Consider the following 19,639-nt stretch of genomic DNA (forward strand, 5'->3'; position numbering starts at 1 on the left):
AAAATTAGTTCCAATGGACTGCACTTTTTAAAAATGTTGTAGTTTGACCTCCATCCAGTAGAGTGCGCCGCTGGTCGTCCTTAAGCGGAGCCAATTGATACAGAAAAGGAAAAAGAAACGGCGTTCACACTGCAGCCTGAAGTGACCCAATTCCGATTTCTTTTGGACATAATGCGACCTGTATCTGATATTTTCATAACAGCCTGACAAGCACAGGTAGGTTTCCTTTCGAATGCGACCCATATCCGATGCTATCCAATTCAAATGCGACCTAAAGTCCAGGTCGCATTTGAATTGGATGGCATCGGATATGAACATCATTGATACTCATCAAATCTCACTATTCTGCGTCCTGAAACGCGCAGGTGGGAAGAAAAACAACAACCATCTTAATCCTCATTAACATCTTAATGAGGATTAAGCTGTTAATATGCTGCTCCGACCGGACAACAACTTCAAATATGTAAGCTATGCGCCACTGTTAGCATCCATGTTTACTTCCGCAAATATTGAGCACTTCTTCTTTTTTATGGCCTTTGGGAGACACTGAGAACGCTGAACTACTGCGTCAGGTGGTTTGCCCGTTCACACTGCAGAACACTTACAGGTCGCATATACAGTATATCTATCTATCTATCTATCTATCTATCTATCTATCTATCTATCTATCTATCTATCTATCAGATATAAATCCGATTTCACAAAAAATCGGAATTGGGTCACTTGTGAACGCAGCCATAGAGTCTGGTACGCATTTTATGTGCTTCTGTTTTTATATATAAACACTCACCAATCTCCTTAATATCGCTCATTCAGCCGTGTTGCATGACAGAGCAGCATCAACTTTTCAAACAAAAATTACTGATTTGCTACGAAGGCGTGGATTTGATGACCGAGAAAAACCGAGGAGGTAATGTACAAATAAAAAAAATTACAACATGATCAAGAAAACACGACGCCATTAACGGAGTAAAGTTTTAACTTTTTTCTGTTTGTTTACTCAGTATTTAGTACAGCTGACTTAAAATTATGTTAAAATTTAATAATCCTTCATTAAAAAATGTTGCCCTTTATGTTATGGAGAAACGATCCACGTTCTTGTTGAAAGAGGCCCAACATTTTTTTGTAAGAAAATGGCCACTTACAAGTTAATGGTTAGTCAATTGATGAGATCAATCAACAAACTTATCAATTGCGAACTTGCACTGCTAAATGGGACTGAAAGTTTCTAAACACAATGGCACCATCTAGTGGTCAGAAATAGTAAAAAATATAAAACCCCCTACAGAAAGTCAGTCCAGGATAAATTCAGATTTCAGATCCTTAATAAAAGCCTTTATTTATACAATATTAGAAATATATGAAAGATGCAATAAACAAATAATTCAGTTCTTTTTTTAGGTAATAAACATGTAATGCCTAAAGTGCTATATCATTCCTTTAGTGAACACTTGATCATTTGTAGCAAAGATGCCCCTGCAGCTAAAAACAATTTCAGAAATATGAAAAACTTTTCTGCCTGATCTAACATCAATAATCTGATGATACTTTTGGTTTAGCCGATTAATAATTGGGTAGCAAAAGGCTCTATTTACAGAATTTGAAACTAAAACTGCAGAAGGTCTGGATAGAACATATTTCCAGACAAAGAATGTTTTTTTCATCTTAAATGGAAAATGTATACATTTCTGCACAGCTTTAGCTTATTTACTGCTCTGACTGTCTTGTTCTTCTTACAAATGACCTTTTTTGAGTCTGTAAACTCCAGTTAACTATTAATTGATTTCTTAAATAATTGATGATTATTTCAATAATCGATTCATCATGATTCATTGCTTAATCCCCGTCTATCTGGGCAATTTCTTAAAAGTTATTAACAAATGAGTCAGGGAAAAAATAGAATCCAATTGATAATTTTCAGTTCATTCCCGTCATGAAGCCTGTCAGGACTTTAACCCTGAGCTCAGTGGTGTTTGGGTCACCCAGCAGCTCTATCAGGGTGCATTGTTGAACCGTTTTGTGTGATCAGTGTATTGTTAGACTCTTGGGATTGTCATTGGGAGGCCGTGGGTGGGTGGGCTTGTATTCTGTGTGCTGACATGGACCTTCTGTGAGCGCATTCAGTTGGATGATGACAGGGGGAGAACAGTGAAAAACGATAATCTGCCCAAAAAGACCAAAACAAACAGAGAAAGTCTAACTGAGATGGAACCAAAGAGACCTGGGATTATCGGAGACGGATCACTCTCTAACATGGACTAATCTGGGAAGCGGCACACGTTTCCTTACATTTGGTTTTCCTGCCGTGAAGTGGACCAGGAGGGCTGAACATGCAGGAGTCTCCAGGTGTTGCCGGTGTGGACGGCAGCTACGGCAGCAACGTGCCGGCGTTTCTCACCAAACTGTGGACGCTGGTGGAGGATCCTGACACCAACCACCTCATCTGCTGGAGCGCTGTGAGTTCTGCTCAACCAGAGCCGGCCCGAGCATTTTTGGGACCCGGTGCATGTTTTCATTTGGGGCCCCCAATGCCAACATGTCAGGGGCGTCAAACTCGTTTTCATTTCCGGCCACATTTAGATCATGAATATTCTTAAAGGGCCGGTTGTGCTAGAATGTATCAACAAACCCGATAAACGGTTAGAACTGCCTCTGCATTTGCACTTCTGTATGACGGTAAATGTGACTTTTTATTACGGGCAAATAATCAATCACAGACTATAACTTGACATCATGTAAGGCTGAGGCAGAAGTGTAGTAGTTAATTATGTTTTTGACAATATTTCTGGAAAATTTTCAATAAACTCACAATTATGCATTAGCACAAAAAATAACTCAATTTGAGTTCATTTCCGCAATCGCAGTAAAACTGGAAGAATTGACTGATATAATTTGGCAATAAACAGATACAAACCTATTTGATTTGATTAATAAAACAATATTTAAGCACACAACTGTTATTTTGAAGGTCCTGTTTATGGTTACCTCTGGAGTCTAGAGGGCCACATAAAAATCTATGGTGGGCCGGATTTGGCCCCCGGGCCTTGTGTTTGACACATGCAACATGTCAACACCAGCTGCTTCACCAATCCTAAGCTAATGTGTGTAACACCTGCTATCATTAGCATCATTTGTAACTCACTAATCATACCGATGCCATTAAATCCAAGCAGCTGCTTGCAGTTCCACAGTCACAGGCTTGTTTAAGCAATAATCTACAATAAAGCTTAAAATGGTGCTAATGTTTCTTATACAGAGGTTTTGTCATCTCATTATACATTTTCTCACATTATGGCAAACACAAACTTCCTGCTTTCTTAAATGTTTAGTTTTTAGCAAACCTGTTGCTTAGTTCTGATAACTAGAAATGCTCAGTATTTTTAAACCAATGAATTACAAAAACGTATTTCTGAATGCAGACAGGTTAGGATTAGGTAACCCTTCTATAAATTAAATATTAACCAGATGAGTTGTATGTTTATATGTTTTAGGTCAGACAGTGACGGCTCTGAAACATAAAGACTAAGAAGATTTATGCAGTACTTCTGCTTTTAATTCCTGAAATGGTTAAATAATTCAACAAACACTTCAGCCCTGACAACTTTCTTTGTTGTACAGACAGGAACGAGTTTCCACGTGTTTGACCAGGGCCGCTTTGCCAAAGAGGTTCTGCCGAAATACTTTAAACACAACAACATGGCGAGCTTCGTTCGACAGCTCAACATGTGTGAGTATAGCCCTCTTGTTTGTTTTATTTCATGTCGTCGGTGTGTTTACTCCTCCGCTCTGCCGGGTTTTATCAAGACGGTTTCCGTAAAGTGGTGAACATCGAGCAAAGCGGCCTGGTGAAGCCTGAAAGAGACGATACGGAGTTCCAGCACCTCTACTTCCTGCAGGGACACGAGCACATGCTGGAGCACATCAAGAGGAAGGTGTGTATGCATACACACACACACAAATAAAACTCTATCTGGAACTAAACTATCAAACATGAAAACTGATCTTCAGGAGAAAGTCTTTTCTTTGATGGAAATGGCTTACAAAAGGTTTGTCCGAACTGTTTGCAACATGTACCAAAATCCTCAACAAAAATACAAAAAATGTAATAATGTAATAAAAACCAGTTTGGGTTCATCGAGGTCTGCTTTGGTCTTCAATTCCATGGAAAGAAACTAAAAGGAAAGAAAAACCTTTGTTATTAAAAGATGAATACTTTGTGTAGTACCTGACATATCTGTCAGACGATTTTAATTTGTGGGTCGAAACGTCTCCATCTCCAGTGGGGCAAAGTTGTATCATTCAGGGGCCACAAATGGCCCTAGGGCCACATGTTGGACACCCCTGGCTTAAACTATAAGGAACTGATGCAAAATGTACTTTAAAGCAACTTTAAATAATTATTAAACTATGCAAACTTACAAATTAATGTTGTTTAGTTGCTCTGAAACGAGAAGCTTTTGGTGGAAACAAACAGTAAACTTTGTTAATACACCATCACTTCATTAGAGTCGTTGGATAAATGAGTTTATGTTCTCATTTACCCACTGAGCCACAGAGGGGTCAGGAGTTTTCTTGCAATTGGAAAATTCTAGGTTTGATTCCAGCTTCCTCCTGTCAGATCCAAGTCTGGGCACTTAGCTCTAAATTGCCAGCTGATCTCTGCATGCTGCAAAAATGTAAATGTTTATTAGTATTTTTGTCTAGTTTCTTGTGCAAATATCTTAGTACACTTGACTTAAGATGAAACTGGGTTACAGGTAACTTTGTAGCAAGATATAGCAACTTGTTTTGGGTGAGTGATTCCTTAATATTCTTGAAAAATTACCAATTCCACTGGTAGATTATTTCATTTCCAACATGGAATCTACCAGTGGAACAAATACATCTTAATCAATATTAAGAAATAATTTACCTAAAACAAGCTTCTGTTTATTGCTAAAAAGTTACTTTTAAGTTAGTTGTGTCTTATTTAAAGTGCACTAAGTTGGTAGCACAAGAAACTAGACTGAAAATACTTGGTAAGATTTTGTGTTTGTGAGTGTGACTCCAGTGTGAAGATCTTTGAGTGATGAGTTGATGGAAAAGTGTTTTAGGTTCAGTCAAATTTACTCACAAAATGGTTACAGGTTTTAGGCATAAATAGTGGTAAAATAATTCATGTTAAAACCCATCCATCCATCCATCCATCCATCTTCTTCCGCTTATCCGGGGTCGGGTTGCGGGGGTAGCAGCTTCAGAAGGGAGGCCCAGACTTCCCTCTCCCCGGCCACTTCTTCCAGCTCTTCCGGGGGAATCCCGAGGCGTTCCCAGGCCAGCCGAGAGACATAGTCCCTCCCTCATGTTAAAACAAAAAGTTTAAATCCACACAGAAAACCTAATAAGTATAATGTTCCAAATAAAACTCCATTTAGAAAAACTTAATGTTGCACAAGTCAATAATAAAAGCAATCAACATGAGTGACAAAATTTACAAATTATTAAAATATACAAAACAGCTCAGTTCAAACTTCTTCAATTCTGTGTAAATGGTGAGATTTTGATTTAAATCAGTTTAAACTGACGCCTTAGTTAATTTGTCAATATTTTTTACATTTTTTACGTCAGTGAAGAAATCTTGCTGAGTTTCTAAGAATAGTCTGAGGTCAAAGGTTAAAGAAGTTCTGAAAAGTAATTTGATGCCAGACAGTTTCAGATTAAAAAAACTAAATTTGAATCTCTAGTTAAACATGTCACCAAGTTTTTTTTTGTAAGTGTCTAAAGTGTGTGGCGTAATGTTTTTCTTTTTTTTACATATTCTATCTTTTTTGCAACAAATTAATGTGGTCAGTTAAAGAGCCAGAAAATATCCACATTAAAAAACTGATTTTTATCGAGTGTTTTTTGTGAAAGTCTAATCTTTGTTCATAACCTTGATACTTTCAAAAATATTATTGAGAATTTACTCCATAATGCTATTATATAACACCAAATTTCACAAATAATGGAGTTTGGAATATAAATATGATTAGATAAAATCGGAGCTCAACAAATTATTGTATATTTGTTTTAGCCACCATGTAAATCTTTTCAAATATCAAGATTACCTTTTAAAATTTTTGATGTTTTTGTTTGTAGGTGTCCATCGTGAAAAGCGAGGAGACTAAAGTCCGGCAGGAGGACCTCAGCAAGCTGCTGTACGAAGTTCAGCTTCTGAGGACGCAGCAGGACAACATGGAGTGTCAGATGCAGGACATGAAGCAGTGAGTGAACTCACTCTGCTTTTTAAATACAGTTACACCTGACATTATCCAACACCTCACTACAAATTAGATTTATTGAAAAATACACAAACTAGCTGCGGTCGGTGATAAACTAAGTTAAATACAACTGATGTTTAATTTTTTCTTGAAACTAAATATAAAATTACATTTTTGCTTAGCTCTTGTTAATTATTCCACCTCATCATGACTAGCATGTTCAGATCTTAGCAGAGCTTTCTCTTCCTGTTTTAACCTGCTGGTAACATGATTTACAGCCAGGCATAACTTCAACCTGCTCTCCTCATTTATATTTTTGTTTTTATGTATGGCAGCCATCTTTTTCAAATCCCACCAGAGATTTTCAAAATCATTCAGACTATATCTGCATTTCCATTGATCACATAATTGAGCAATTTGACATTTTGAAAATAAATCGGCCTAATCAAAACATGTCAATTCCTCAATAGCAGAGGAACCAAAACAGCATCAGAGCACCACGGAGCCACTACCATGCCTTACTGTAGGCATTGTGTTCTTCTATGCTTCGTTTTTCTTTTTTCAGACACATTTCTAGAATCAGCAAGTTTCAGTTTTGACTCAAAACAGAATCCTAGCTTTTTTATGTCTGTGATCAAACTAGATCTAACTTTTATTGTGGTTTTCAGTCAGAGGAGATGGAAGTCTTGCAGTTTAGGTCTGAGTCGTAGCGGCTGCTGCCACGCTCTTTTTTTGCAGCCTCAACTATTTTTTGCAGCCGCATATAATCCGCCAGTACGTTTTTTTAATCAATATTAATTAGTTATTGACTTGAAACAAGCTTATATTTATTGCTTAAAAGTGAATCAATCAATCAATCAAATTTTATTTGTATAGCACCTTTCAGCACCAAGGCATTTCAAAGTGCTTTACATCATAAAAACACAAAAATACAAAGTCATAGAAACACAGTCAGCAACATTACATTTTACACATCAGATTATTGATTAATGTTTCATGATTATGATTCAAAAGCAAGTCTAAGCAGGTGGGTTTTTAGTCTGGTTTAAAGGAACTCAGTGTTTCAGCTGTTTTGCAGTTTTCTGGAAGTTTTTTCCAGATTTGTGGTGCATAGAAGCTGAATGCTGCTTCTCCATGTTTGGTTCTGGTTCTGGGGATGCAGAGCAGAACCAGAAGACCTGAGAGGTCTGGAAGGTTGATACAACAGCAGATCTTTAATGTGTTGTGGTGCTAAGCCGTTCAGTTCTTTAAAAACTAACAGCAGTATTTTAAAGTCTATTCTCTGAGCTACAGGGAGCCAGTGTAGGGACTTTAGAACTGGGTGATGTGCTCTAACTTCCTGGTTTTAGTCAGAACTCCAGCAGCAGCGTTCTGGATCAGCTGCAGCTGGAGGATTTTGTCAGGCAGACCTGTGAAGACTCTGTTGCAGTAATCAATGCAACTAAAGATAAACACATCTATGAGTTTCTAGATCTCGCTGAGACATTATTCCTCTAACCCTGAAAATGTTCTTCAGGTGATATAAGGCCGACTTTGTAATTGCCTTTATGTGACTCTGAAGGTTCAGGTCAGAGGTCATCCTGATCTCTGGTTTCCAGCTGTAATAACTGAAGCTGTGCGTTGACTCTAGATCGTTTCTCTTTAGGTCCAAAGATAATAACTTCAGTTTTGTTTCTGTTCAGCTGGAGAAAGTTTTGGCTCATCCACACATTTATCTGTTCTAAGCATCTGATCAGTGATTGAATGGATTCAAAAGTCACATGGTGACATTGTAATGTAGAGCTGTGTATCATAGTTATGGTAGTTATAACCTGAGCTAGTGGGAGCATATAAATATTGAATAAAAGGGGTCCTAGGATTGAGCTTTGGGGAACCCCACATGTGACTTCTGTCCGCTTTGATGAGACGTTTCCTATTGAAACAAAGGAATCCCTGTTCTTTATGCCAGCAGAGTACTGGACCGGAGAGTCCGACCCAACTCTCCAGTCGGTTCAGTAAAATGTCATGATATGTTTATGTGGATGTCATTGAACACTTTTACGAGGGCGGTCTCTGTGGTGAGCACGAAAACCAGACTGGAAGGAGTCAAAGCGGTTGGTTATAGTTAGGAAGCTTTTTAACAGTTGAAACTTTTTCAATAATTTTGCTGATGAATGGGAGGTCAGAGGTCGGCCTGTAGTTCTGCAGTAGTGATTTGTCCAGGTTGTTCTTTTTATCAGTGGTTTGATCACTGCTGTATTTAAAGCCTGAGGGAAAACGTCTGATGAAAATGATGAGTTTACTATTTGGATCAGATCATTTGTGATGACAGGCAGGACTTTCTTAAAGAAATGTGTGAGTAGGACATCCAGACAGCAGGAACTTGAGCTTAATTGATCTATAATTTCTTCTAAGGTTTTATAAGTAAGTAGTTGAAGTTGGGTCATTTTTCCTGCATTTGTCCACAGTTTTTCTACAAATCTACAAAACACATGTAACGCAAAAGGAAACGTTACATTTTATAACATTTTACACACAAATCTGTAGTTTATTGATGTGTCTGTGCAGAATTAGTTGATTTCAATAAAAAGGTTTTTGGATCCACTGCTGTGAATCTTTGTGGTGTCAGAGCAGCTTCTGATCTGTCATTTTATTCTTCCTGTTGGAACCGATCAGTGAGCGGATGAACTGACATTTTCTCCGGAGGCCACAGCTGCTGAAAATAGCTGCTCTGGTTCTATTGTGTGAAGGAGCGGCTTTATGCTCAGCATTGTTCACTGATGTGAGGAGAGAATGTTCACCTCATCACCTGACTGACACACACACATCCACCCCACACGCCCACACACACACACACACACGGCCTCCATTTATTCAAAATCCTGATTTATAAAACATCTAAATGATAATGCATAAACCAAGTTTTTGTTGTGTGATGAGCTAAAATGTAGCCGTTCTCATTTGTTTCTACCTTCCGGCGGCGAATTAATCATTTTAAAAAATATATTTTTATTTTGTTGAAGTTTATACGATCTGAAGAAACATAAATAATCCAATCTATAATTTAACAAGAACACAATAATTTTTTATCAGAGACTGAGCAGTTTCCATCTAGCTTCTTGGGCAAATATCTTACTACACTTAAAATAAGACAAAACTAACTAACAAGATAACCATGATTCACCAGTTGCTTTAGCGTTTTGATTTGCAATATTGATCATATTGATTTTGCACCCTCCGAAGTCACAACTGATGATTGTGACTCAGTTTGTTGTGCAGCCTTGGTCCTGACAGCAACAGGAAAATGGCTGAAAATACATTTAAACTCCAGATCAAACTTTTAACCTTCTAATCAGGCTTTTGGTTTTGCTCCTGCTTGCAGGCAGAATGAGGTTCTGTGGAGAGAAGTGGTTTCACTGAGACAGAACCACACACAGCAACAGAAGATCATGAACAAGGTGAGTTCACTTCTGAAAACAAAAAGTGATTCAAACGGGAACAAATAAAACGAATTCATGGTCCAGGGAGAAAATCCTATTCCTTAGTTTCAGATCAGAAATTATTTCAACACTTGGATCAGAGGTGCAGCCATGAGCTTTTCAAAAAAAAAAGATCATGTATAATTTCTGATAAATATTATAGAAAATTTGTTGGCTTACTTAAAAAAACACTATTTTACTTAAACCTTTACTAAAAGAAGAAACATTTTCTGTTGCGATGTCGATATTTGTGAAAAACTAAAACCCAAATAAAAAAACAATGATTTAAAAAATATTATGGATACTTTGTGTTGTTCTGTTGTGAAAATTCAACAAAATTATTCCACAGAATAAATAAGTAAAAACCTGCTCTTAATATCTATTATTGATTAAACTATAAACTTCAGTTAAAAATGTTTGAAAAGCTTAAAAACTGTCATTGTTATTTATACTATTTCCATTCTGCTGGTTCCATTAGAGTATTAATAAATATGAAAATAAGATTAAATGGAGGGCAAGATTTTACGCTTGTGGAGCTTTGACAAGCCAGGATGCTGATTCATTCTCCCTCTTCCCCAGCTGATCCGGTTTCTGTTCAGCCAGATGCAGTCCAGCACACCCAGCGCTGTGGGCCTGAAGAGAAAACTGTGAGTGAACACCCCCCCCCCCTACACACAGAGCAACCGTCAACAAAAACAGGACAAACAGAGGGGTGGAGGGGAGGGCTGACAAACCAAAGCATCTAACTCAACGCTCGCTGTGAATGGAGACAAGTGCTGAATCAGTCAGTCAGTGAAGGCAGCGCCGCACGGTGTGTGACCTTGTTGTAGTCAATGTGGGTGAAATGCTGGTTCAGCGTTGTTGCTGAGCGTGAACAAGGCCAGGATGAGAACGGAGAGGCACGCCAAATACAAAAGTGACAAAAAAAAAAGAAGTAAAAACTATGGATATCCAGGTCTGTTTGGTAGAAACATACAGGTTTTCAGAAGAAGTATTTCCCTTAAAGAGTAACAACACCTTTTTGAATTGAATTACTCATGCATTGTCTGATTTTGATGCCGGAAAACAGATGTTTGGCTTGATGAAGCCAAACATCTGAGTTCAAAAATTACATAAATGACTTTTCAAACAGTAAGTATCGAGCTTTAACTAAAATACGTCACTTCAACACACCAGGAAAACATTTTTAATTCCTCTTTCAAGTGAGAATCCTCCTGACCGAAACGTTTTTGTATCCCATCAGGCCTCTGATGTTGGATGACGGCTCTCCCAGCCCTCCTTCACCCAAGTTCAGCCACAGCCATCCCATAGAGCCGGTGCATGAATCCTACTACATCCACTCAGTAAGTAAACCAGCCAGTTATAGTAAAATGTAATGAAGAAACATAACCCAAAAGTCAATAAGCTGTATTAGATTTGCTAGAATGTCTCTCTAGAGTTATTAATGCTATACTGATGTTTTTCAGTGATCTATTCTGTTGGGATCTAAAATTATGAAACCACTAAAATAATGACCTTCCATGTTCAGAACAAATGTTGCTAACAGCCACATGAACTGAACCTCAGCTGCAGCTTCCAAGTTACAGCCGGGGGTTTCTGACTGGTTATGCATGCAGGGACGCAGCTTTATTTATGGCATCCTGTGCAGCATTGTTGCAAATTTTACAACAGTGTTTTATGATCATTATAGAAAAAAAGGGGAAATTTCCATATAAAAAAATAGAATTTTCTAGAAATACAGAGATTTCAGAGTTTGAAAAGTCAAAACTTTCCTAGATAAATCTCAGACATTTTCTAGAAAAAACAAGGAAATTTATGAGTTCCAAAAGCCCAAAATATTTTACTTCATAAACTCAGAAAAACTCAGAAGTTTTCCTGTTTTTTTCTAGAAAATGTACGACTTTTCAAACTGAAAAATTACCTTTATTTTTCTAGAAAGTTCTGAGATTAATCTCAAAATTTCTGAGTTTTGGGCGTGCCGTGGTGGCGCAGCGGTTAGCGCGACCTGTATTTGGAGGCCTTGAGTCCTCGACGCGGCCGTCGCGGGTTCGACTCCCGGACCCGAAGACATTTGCCGCATGTCTTCCCCCCTCTCCTTCCCCGTTTCCTGTCAGCCTACTATCATATAAGGGACACTAGAGCCCACAAAAGACCCCCTGAAGGGGTAAAAAAAAAAAAAAATTCTGAGTTTTTCGGCAGAATTTTATTCTTGCTTTTTCTATCTACAAAGACCTAATATGCTGTCATAAAATTTTAATCAAAATGTCTTAAATCGTGATAGTTGATCCTTCACATGCAGAGAAAAGAAATCTGGTGAGAAATCTTTTTGAGCAGTTTAACTGAACACTAGAGGGAAGCAGAGTGCAATGGCCAACTATTTAGGTGTGGTGTTTCTGACTGCACATAGACAGGTAAATATGATTCTTCTTAAGGAGGGGCAGAAAAAGAGGCAGCAACATTAAAACTGGGTCTGAGATCTCAGCTTTGAAAAAAAAAGTTTCAGTTTTATAAAACAAAATGCCATTTTGTTGGTTTTGTCCCTTCTCAGCCATCCAGCGATACTGCATCTTGTTCAACGGATGGACTGACAGGAGGACCGATCATTTCAGATGTTACTGACATGACTCAGGCCAGCATGGCCATTCAGATGCAGTCTGCTGACAACAGGTGAGTCAGAACCGTAAACACTGATTTACCAGAACCACTGTCTTCTCCCAGACAACTTCAGGGTCTCAAAAGGTTAAAGGTTCATTTTCAGCTGCTGCGGTTTGCTTTCACACAACAATGAGTCAAACCAACCAAACCCTTTACACTTTAGCTTTAATAACATAAAGCTACATACTTTTTAAAGTTCAATCAGTAATACTTTTATAACAAAGTTATGTCAGATCATGATTTCTTGGTTAATATCAAGTTGTCATAACGAAGATATTTTGAATAATGTCAACTTTGTCTTAAAATTGTCATAATTTACCGAATGACACTTCATGACAACAGTCATAAATGTTCATGAAGACTTACTCATGTTCATGACAGGTGTTATGTCATGTTTATGACTTTGTCATGACAGTCGTATTCACAACCTATCAAATAAAGTGTTACCTAAATATTTAACCAGCTTTAACCGAGTCTACTGGTGTGAAAACAGCCTTAGTGTTAGAAACTGTCTCTGCTTCCACGCTAAGGCAGAAAAGCATGATGCTCATCAAAGAGGAGCCTGTGAGCCCAGGAGTCCGCGGTGGAGGGAAGGGAGACGCCGCTGACGGAGGAGAGGCGGCGGCCATGACCTCCACCTGTCAGGTCTGCTCCTCTGAGCCTCCAGTCCTCCCGGTCGCCATGGTGCAGTCTGTCCTGGAGGGGAGGGGCTCCGTAGCCTCCATGGTGGAGAGGAGGAACAGGAGACCCGCCCTGGACCGGTACGTTATCCCGGCTGGACGTCCTCACAGAAACCCATGTGTGTGTTGAATATTGGTGTGTGTGTGTGCAGAGCTGAGCTTCCAGAGTCGGTGGAGAACATAGACATGAGTCTGGAGGAGCTGCAGCAGCTGCTGCTCAGGAGCCACCAGCAGAGCGCCATGGAAGCTGGAGCCGGCGCCGTAATGGATGTAAGGATGCAGTTATTAATAAAATTGTTTTATTAAATTAAAATTAGTTTTAATCAACAAGTGCAAATTCCTGTGGGTCCAAAACAATCCTAACTCATTGTCCTTCCAGTACCATGTATGACGGTTGCTTGTCTTTAAATTTCTCCAAACATGAATCTTTTAAAAAAATTTTATTTTCCTTCACACTTCCAAACCAGTTATGTTTGTTTGATCTTTTTCTGCTTGTCTTGTCACAAATTTTAACATTTAACATGCTAATTGTTGGCATTTAAGATGGAAAATCCAGTGTTAGCTTGGAGTGAAGCTGCTTAGATGATAAAAATCTTTATCTCTGTAGAATAACTAGCTTCAAAACATTAAGGAATGATGAGCAGTAAAAGCTGCTATTTAAAGCTAATATGTTCACCACTGCATTGTACATGCTGCAGTGTAAACTGTGAAAACCATTAATGCAGACATTTTCACATTGATTGTAATCAATTAATGAATGCATTTAATTAAATATTGATTGGTATTCAACTTCTCAATTATGAAAACGTTCTCCTTTTTTTCTTTGACAGTTAAACCACAAACTAAAAGTCAGTGAACTGGTTACCGTGGTTTCAATTAAGATGCATCTGCTTGTTATTTTTGCATATTGAAGATGTGAATCATTAAGTTTTTCTTCTTCATGTGTTTCTACAGCCTTTCAGTTTAAGCCTTCCTCTGACTGAGTGGAACTTCACAGAGATGGAATCCAACCTGAAATCTGTGAGTGGTGTGAAACCTTCCTTGGTTCTGTGGAGAAAACGCAAAACAAACCAAACTAAATAACTGAGTTTTAAATAATTAACAGAGAAACAGAACACGGTAAGAAACATGAGAAGGGAATAATGGTATTTTGTGTCTGGAACAAACCATCTTTAACAATAAAAAGCGATATAATGAATGAATAAGAAACATTTTCTAAATGTATGAGCGGAAAACAACAGGTGTAGAAATGAGAAATGAAATCATACGTAGAATTTTTGACTTGTGATGCCAATATCTTTCTGTTAAAGTGAATTTTATTCTTCATTTCACATAAAATAATACTTCTGATTAGAACAACAGATTCTAAAAAGCTGTTGAAAATCACTATTGATCTAAAAACGAGATTTGAAGAAAATGTCTTCACAGAAACGTCCCGATTGTGATTTGAATTATGTGTTCTGGTTAATGGAGGTCTTTTATGAAACCTCTGAAATATGGAGAGGATCTTGAGTTTACAAATAGGCCTGTCGCAAGAAACAATAAATCAATTAACTGCATGATCATTTAACCTGAGCTCAATAATTTCCATTTGCATGATTTATTGTTTTTCTATTTTCGCTTTTTCTACCAAAAACTCAAAAACTAAAATTCGTCAGTCTGGTGCTTTGGTCTCAACTAACCTTTTTCTTGAAGAACAGATTTATTTTATGATTCATCTTATTTGTTGTTTCTGTTGTTTTGTTTATTCATTTTGTATTCCAGTGTAAAATGTTCATCAATGATTTTTTAAATAATAATTTATTGAATAATTATGTCTCTAGCATTATATTACTTTGAAATGGCCTCAAAACAGCAATATTATCCTTTATTGCAATACCTTCTGGGACAATTTATCATCCAGCAAAATTTGTTATCTTGACAGAACTTTTTGCAAACAGATTTGAAGAAAAATCAATAACTTTTCAAAAAGGAATAGAAGTAGGTACCAACTACTTTCTTAAAGCAGTCAGGGAGGAATTTATGAGTGGAAAGCCACACCTAAGCTCTGATCCCACAAATTCATCAATACTGTAATGGATGGAGAGAGGAAGTTAAATCATTAAACTCAATAAGTTCTGTAATAAACATTAAAGTGTCTCGTAAGGTTTTGTAATAGTGAAAGCCTCAGTTAGGAAGCTGATGAGACTGAACAGTATGATCCTTCTATTATCATTCAGCGCTCTAAAACAGGAGGTCCTTTAGAGGCTTGGTTCATTTCCAGCTTCAGAGACACAAACACTAAAAGCCTGAGCTCACTGAGTAATCAATAACGTCTCTGAGGTCCAGTTTTTCTCACCAGCCAGGAGAGCACAGACAGGATGCTGCAGCTCTGAGGTCAAACTGGCTTTCACTGCACTGAGAAAGGATTTTTCACAGCTAACATCAAGTAAACAAATTGTTTTTAGGATAAAATCCAGTGCTTATAGATGCTGCACCACAAAAACACAAAGACACTTGAAATAAGATAAACCTAACTTAAAAAAACCTCTTCAGCAAGATATAGAAGCTTGTTTTGGTCAATAATTCCTTCATATTGATTTAAAATAATGATAGTTCCACTGGCAAATATTTTCACTTGTAACATGTAAAATATCTTGTTATAAGTGAAAAAATCTGCCACTTTTTAATAAATATTAAGGAATTATTGAGCTAATAAAAGCTCCTTCATTTTGCTGAAAAGTTGCTTTTCAGCAAAATGAAAAGCAACTTTTCATTTTGTCTTATTTCTAGCATATTAAGATATTTGCACTAGAAACTAGACAAAGAATATTTTAGTATAGTTTTCTTTGGCAAACCCCTGAGACACATGTGGTTAGGACAGTCAAAGGCTTGACATTATTTCCAACAGCCCTTAATCAGCCCTTAATCCTCGAACATCAACAGCTCTTGGAAACCTTTGAAAGTCGTCATCAGCCGTCTTCCTGAGCCATTTTCCTCCTGTGAAAAGCAGATTTTTCTGACTCTGCGCTGAAAGAGAGCTGATTCATTCTTCAAATCTGTTTGGTTTTGTTTGTGGAGATGAAAGTCATCAAATGGCTCCTGGTAATTAGAGAGCACTGAACGTTTCCCCACTTACAGCCAGGCTGCCTGCTCCATGTTTGAGTAAATTACCTTGCATCGTGTTATTCATGTTGCTCCATTTTCAGGAGGGTAAGTGCAAACAGCATGGGCATAGAAAGGTTGGTTATATCGCTGAGTAACTGCTTTACAGGATGGAGCAGCCAGTGAAGATGAAAGACACTGCAAGGTGGCTTTAACACACACAAACAGGAATGTGTGTTATCTTTAACACATCTCAGCAAAAGAAATGGGAATAAAAAATCAAATACAACTTGAGGCAAAACATTAACTCAGTCATTTCAAAGTGAAATTCATATTAATTTGTCTCAGGACTGAAACTAAAGCATCATCAGGGACATTTTAGCAAAAGCAAAAAATTAAAACATTTCTTAAACCATAATCACTTACTGTATATCCATCCATCCATTTTCTAACACCTTTGACCCTAGTGGGGTCAGGAGGTGCTGGTGCCTCTCCAGCTAACATTCTGGGCGCGAGGCGGGGTTCACCCTGGACAGGTCGCCAGTCTGTCGCAGCATAATCACTTATGATTAAATAAAATAAAAATGTCAGATTTTGTCATTCCTGTATCCATGTGTGTAGAAAGTCTTTGACTAAATGCATGTTTTTCCTCAGTATATGTTCCAGAATCAGGAAGCCGAGGCTTTTCCTGCAGCAAGCTGTGAGGATTAGTGAGTCTGAGCCGCGGACTGTTGCATTTTATCTGAACGGTAAGAATTTGTGACATAATAGTTAACAAATGCAAAAATACTCATACCCCTTCAACTGCTTCATATGTTGTTACACTACAGCTGCAAACATCAATGCGTGTTATTTTAGTTTTCTATGAAAGATCAACACAAAATAGTTTATGCATTTTTAAAAGTTTTTTTTAGTAAACTCAGATGTCCCTAAATAAAATCCAGTGAAATTAAATCAAAAGTCCCCTAATTATTAAATAGAGTTCAGCTGTGTGTAATTTAATGCAGCTGTGGCCTCAGAACTTTGTTGAAGAACATTAGAGAACAAACAGCATCACAAAAACCAAAGAAAAGACAGAAAACATGGGAAGAATGTGGTCTGGCCAGCCTGGACCAAGGGACAGAAATGATAAAAGATAAACGTAGGAAAATACTAGAAGAAAATAAAAATACTTCCTGAGACTTTTCTGAAGTTCTACATCGCTGCAATTCATTTCATTTATCACTTTGTAACAGGTGAGTTTTCTTTCAGCCTACAGATCAACTTAAATTACAAACGGTAAGCTACACAGATTTCAAACTTTATAGAAAAGTTCCTGTAAATGTACTAACATTTGCGGGAACATGTATATCATTATGTCATCTGCATAAAAGTGAACATTAAGAATGCTGATGTGAAGAGTGTTATAAATAAAATAAAGGATTGAACCCTGGAGAACACCCTGGTTTTCCATCAAATAACTAGAATTAAAGCTTTCACCAACATGCTTTGAGATCTGCCCGAATTTATCAGGAAAATATAATCCAAACATAATTGTATCCTTAAATATATATGTTTTAATCTTTGTTAAGGAATGATTGTGTTCTTAGGATTTGAATTGCTATAATGTCTGTGGTTTAGCCTCAGCCGGAGACTAACTCTTCCCGGCCTCAGGTGAATTCTTCCTGAGGAAACACTCTGACATCTTGGCTCGTTTCTCTCCTCAGGCCACAGAAGCTGCTGTTCCGCTCATTATTCCACTCCACAGGAGTTTGAACTCACGGCCCTGCCAGGCTGTTTCCACGCTGCTTTATTTCCAATCTGTTCACAGAAGGACATCTGCAAGGAAAGGGACAATGGGACAATTTCCTAACTACTTCCTGGTTAGCTGGCTGCCATGGATTTGATGTCCACATCTGCAGTTAAGGAAACAAAATAATGTTGTAAAAATTCAATTTGACTCATTTACAGCCAGAAGGATGCATTCTTGGCTTCTGCACTTTAGTCTTTGTGTGAGTTCTAGGTTGTAGATGTGAATTTTTTTTCTTCCTATAAATAATCTATAAAAATGTTTTCTATTATTTAACATGAGAATCATGGGGGTTAGTGTAGAATATTTCACAAGCAAGTTTTCTTAGTCTGCTTAGAGGCTCCTCAACTCTTCCTCCTAAAGAAGTGTTCACTGCAAAAACACAAAATCTTACAAAATATTTTGTTCTAATTTCTAGTGCAAATATGTTAGTGCTCTTGAAATAAGACCAAACGAGCTGACAAGTAACTTTTGAGCAATATATAGGCCCTTGTTTTGGTTGAATAATGTCTTAATATTAGGGAAAAAGTAACGAGGAGATTATTTCACTTGCAACAAGTCTTGTAAAAAGTCTTATCAGTGAAAAAATCTGTCAGTGAAGCTAATAATTTTCATTAACATTAAGGAATTATTGACTTAAAACATCTTCTTATATCTTACAAGTCAGTATTGTATTTTTTAAGTGTATCAAGATATTTGGATAGAAAGTAGACCAAAAATACTTGGTAAGATTTTTTTTTTTGTAGTGTTAGCCTTGTTGATACTTCAAGCGAAAGTGTAAATTTAAACCAAACTAACTCATTAATATTGAGTTAGTGTTTTATTGAGGGTAAAAGAGAAACCAACACAAACAGCTCCCACTTTAACGCAGACAAAGCCCAAATGTGTTTGTCCATCTACATCCTGCCAACACTCCAACCAGAACCCAAACCCAGACAACCAGATGATGATGGATGGACTGAAGTGCGTCACACCGGGGAGTTTAACCAACCTATTTCATATGTCCTTGCAATTATTTAACATGTAGCCAAAAAGTTATATTTTTTTTGTTTTTACTTGTGAAACAATGAAAAAGCATAACCAGTTCTGCATTTTGCACAATTTGCATCCCAACGTGGGGAGAACATTGAGATTAGGCCATTAATTTTCTGTTTTTAGAAGGCAGACACTTGGAGCTCAGTGAGAGTCGCTGCAGGAAATGGAAACTATTTGAGATGCAATGTTCATCAGTGGAGCAGTATTATGTAAAATTTACTTCTTTTTTTTTTACTTTACATCATATTCGTAATGTTATTCCCTCATCAAATACATACCTGGAGTGTTGCCTTGAGTCTTTCATGAATGTTTAAGGAATCCTTGAATCTCCATGGCAACCATTCCACTGTGCAAAACAGCTGAATGGTTGGATGTAGCTCCGCCTTCAAGGACAAAGCTCCTCCTCAGGGCTGCAGATTCCAAGCTTCCACCTCACAGAGCAGTTCTCCCTCACTCAGATCCTTCAGACTAGCCAGCTGCAATTAGCAAACACCTAGTCAGCTCAGTATATGAGCTACTTCTCAGTGAACGCTGGGAAAAATGTTGCTGAAGGGTTGATAGAGGAGCCATGTTGTGATGACTTCCTGAAGGCGGAGTTTCAGAAAAAACAGAAGCTTCTTAAAGAGACAATTTCAAGGTGGTAAATTACAAAATCAAATCATATTTGGCATATACAGTTTTTTTTTTAATAACAGCTGATGT

At 37.6% G+C, this 19,639-nt stretch overlaps 1 protein-coding gene across 1 annotated transcript; it reads left to right on the forward strand.

The window, feature by feature from the left end:
• Nucleotides 1-687: 687 nt before the first annotated feature.
• Nucleotides 688-19,246, forward strand: hsf4 (heat shock transcription factor 4). Its single transcript, XM_028028557.1, has 13 exons — nt 688-2,456; nt 3,619-3,727; nt 3,805-3,932; nt 6,115-6,239; nt 9,598-9,673; nt 10,274-10,341; nt 10,938-11,037; nt 12,243-12,361; nt 12,880-13,110; nt 13,182-13,299; nt 13,984-14,049; nt 16,768-16,862; nt 17,820-19,246. Exons 1-12 carry the CDS (start codon nt 2,331-2,333, stop codon nt 16,822-16,824), a joined length of 1,323 nt encoding a protein of 440 aa, XP_027884358.1. The 5' UTR covers nt 688-2,330; the 3' UTR covers nt 16,825-16,862; nt 17,820-19,246.
• The last annotated feature ends 393 nt before the right edge of the window (nt 19,247-19,639 follow it).

The sequence above is a fragment of the Xiphophorus couchianus genome, chromosome 2, assembly GCF_001444195.1.
Source record: "Xiphophorus couchianus chromosome 2, X_couchianus-1.0, whole genome shotgun sequence".
Lineage (NCBI taxonomy): Eukaryota > Metazoa > Chordata > Actinopteri > Cyprinodontiformes > Poeciliidae > Xiphophorus > Xiphophorus couchianus.

Coding starts and splice junctions, on each gene's coding strand:
- hsf4 (XM_028028557.1), top strand. CDS start 2,331: ATGCAGGAGTCTCCAGGTGTTGCCGGTGTGGACGGCAGCTACGGCAGC. Junction 6,240..9,597: donor CAGATGCAGGACATGAAGCA/GTGAGTGAACTC, acceptor TCCTGCTTGCAG/GCAGAATGAGGTTCTGTGGA. Junction 11,038..12,242: donor AATCCTACTACATCCACTCA/GTAAGTAAACCA, acceptor GTCCCTTCTCAG/CCATCCAGCGATACTGCATC.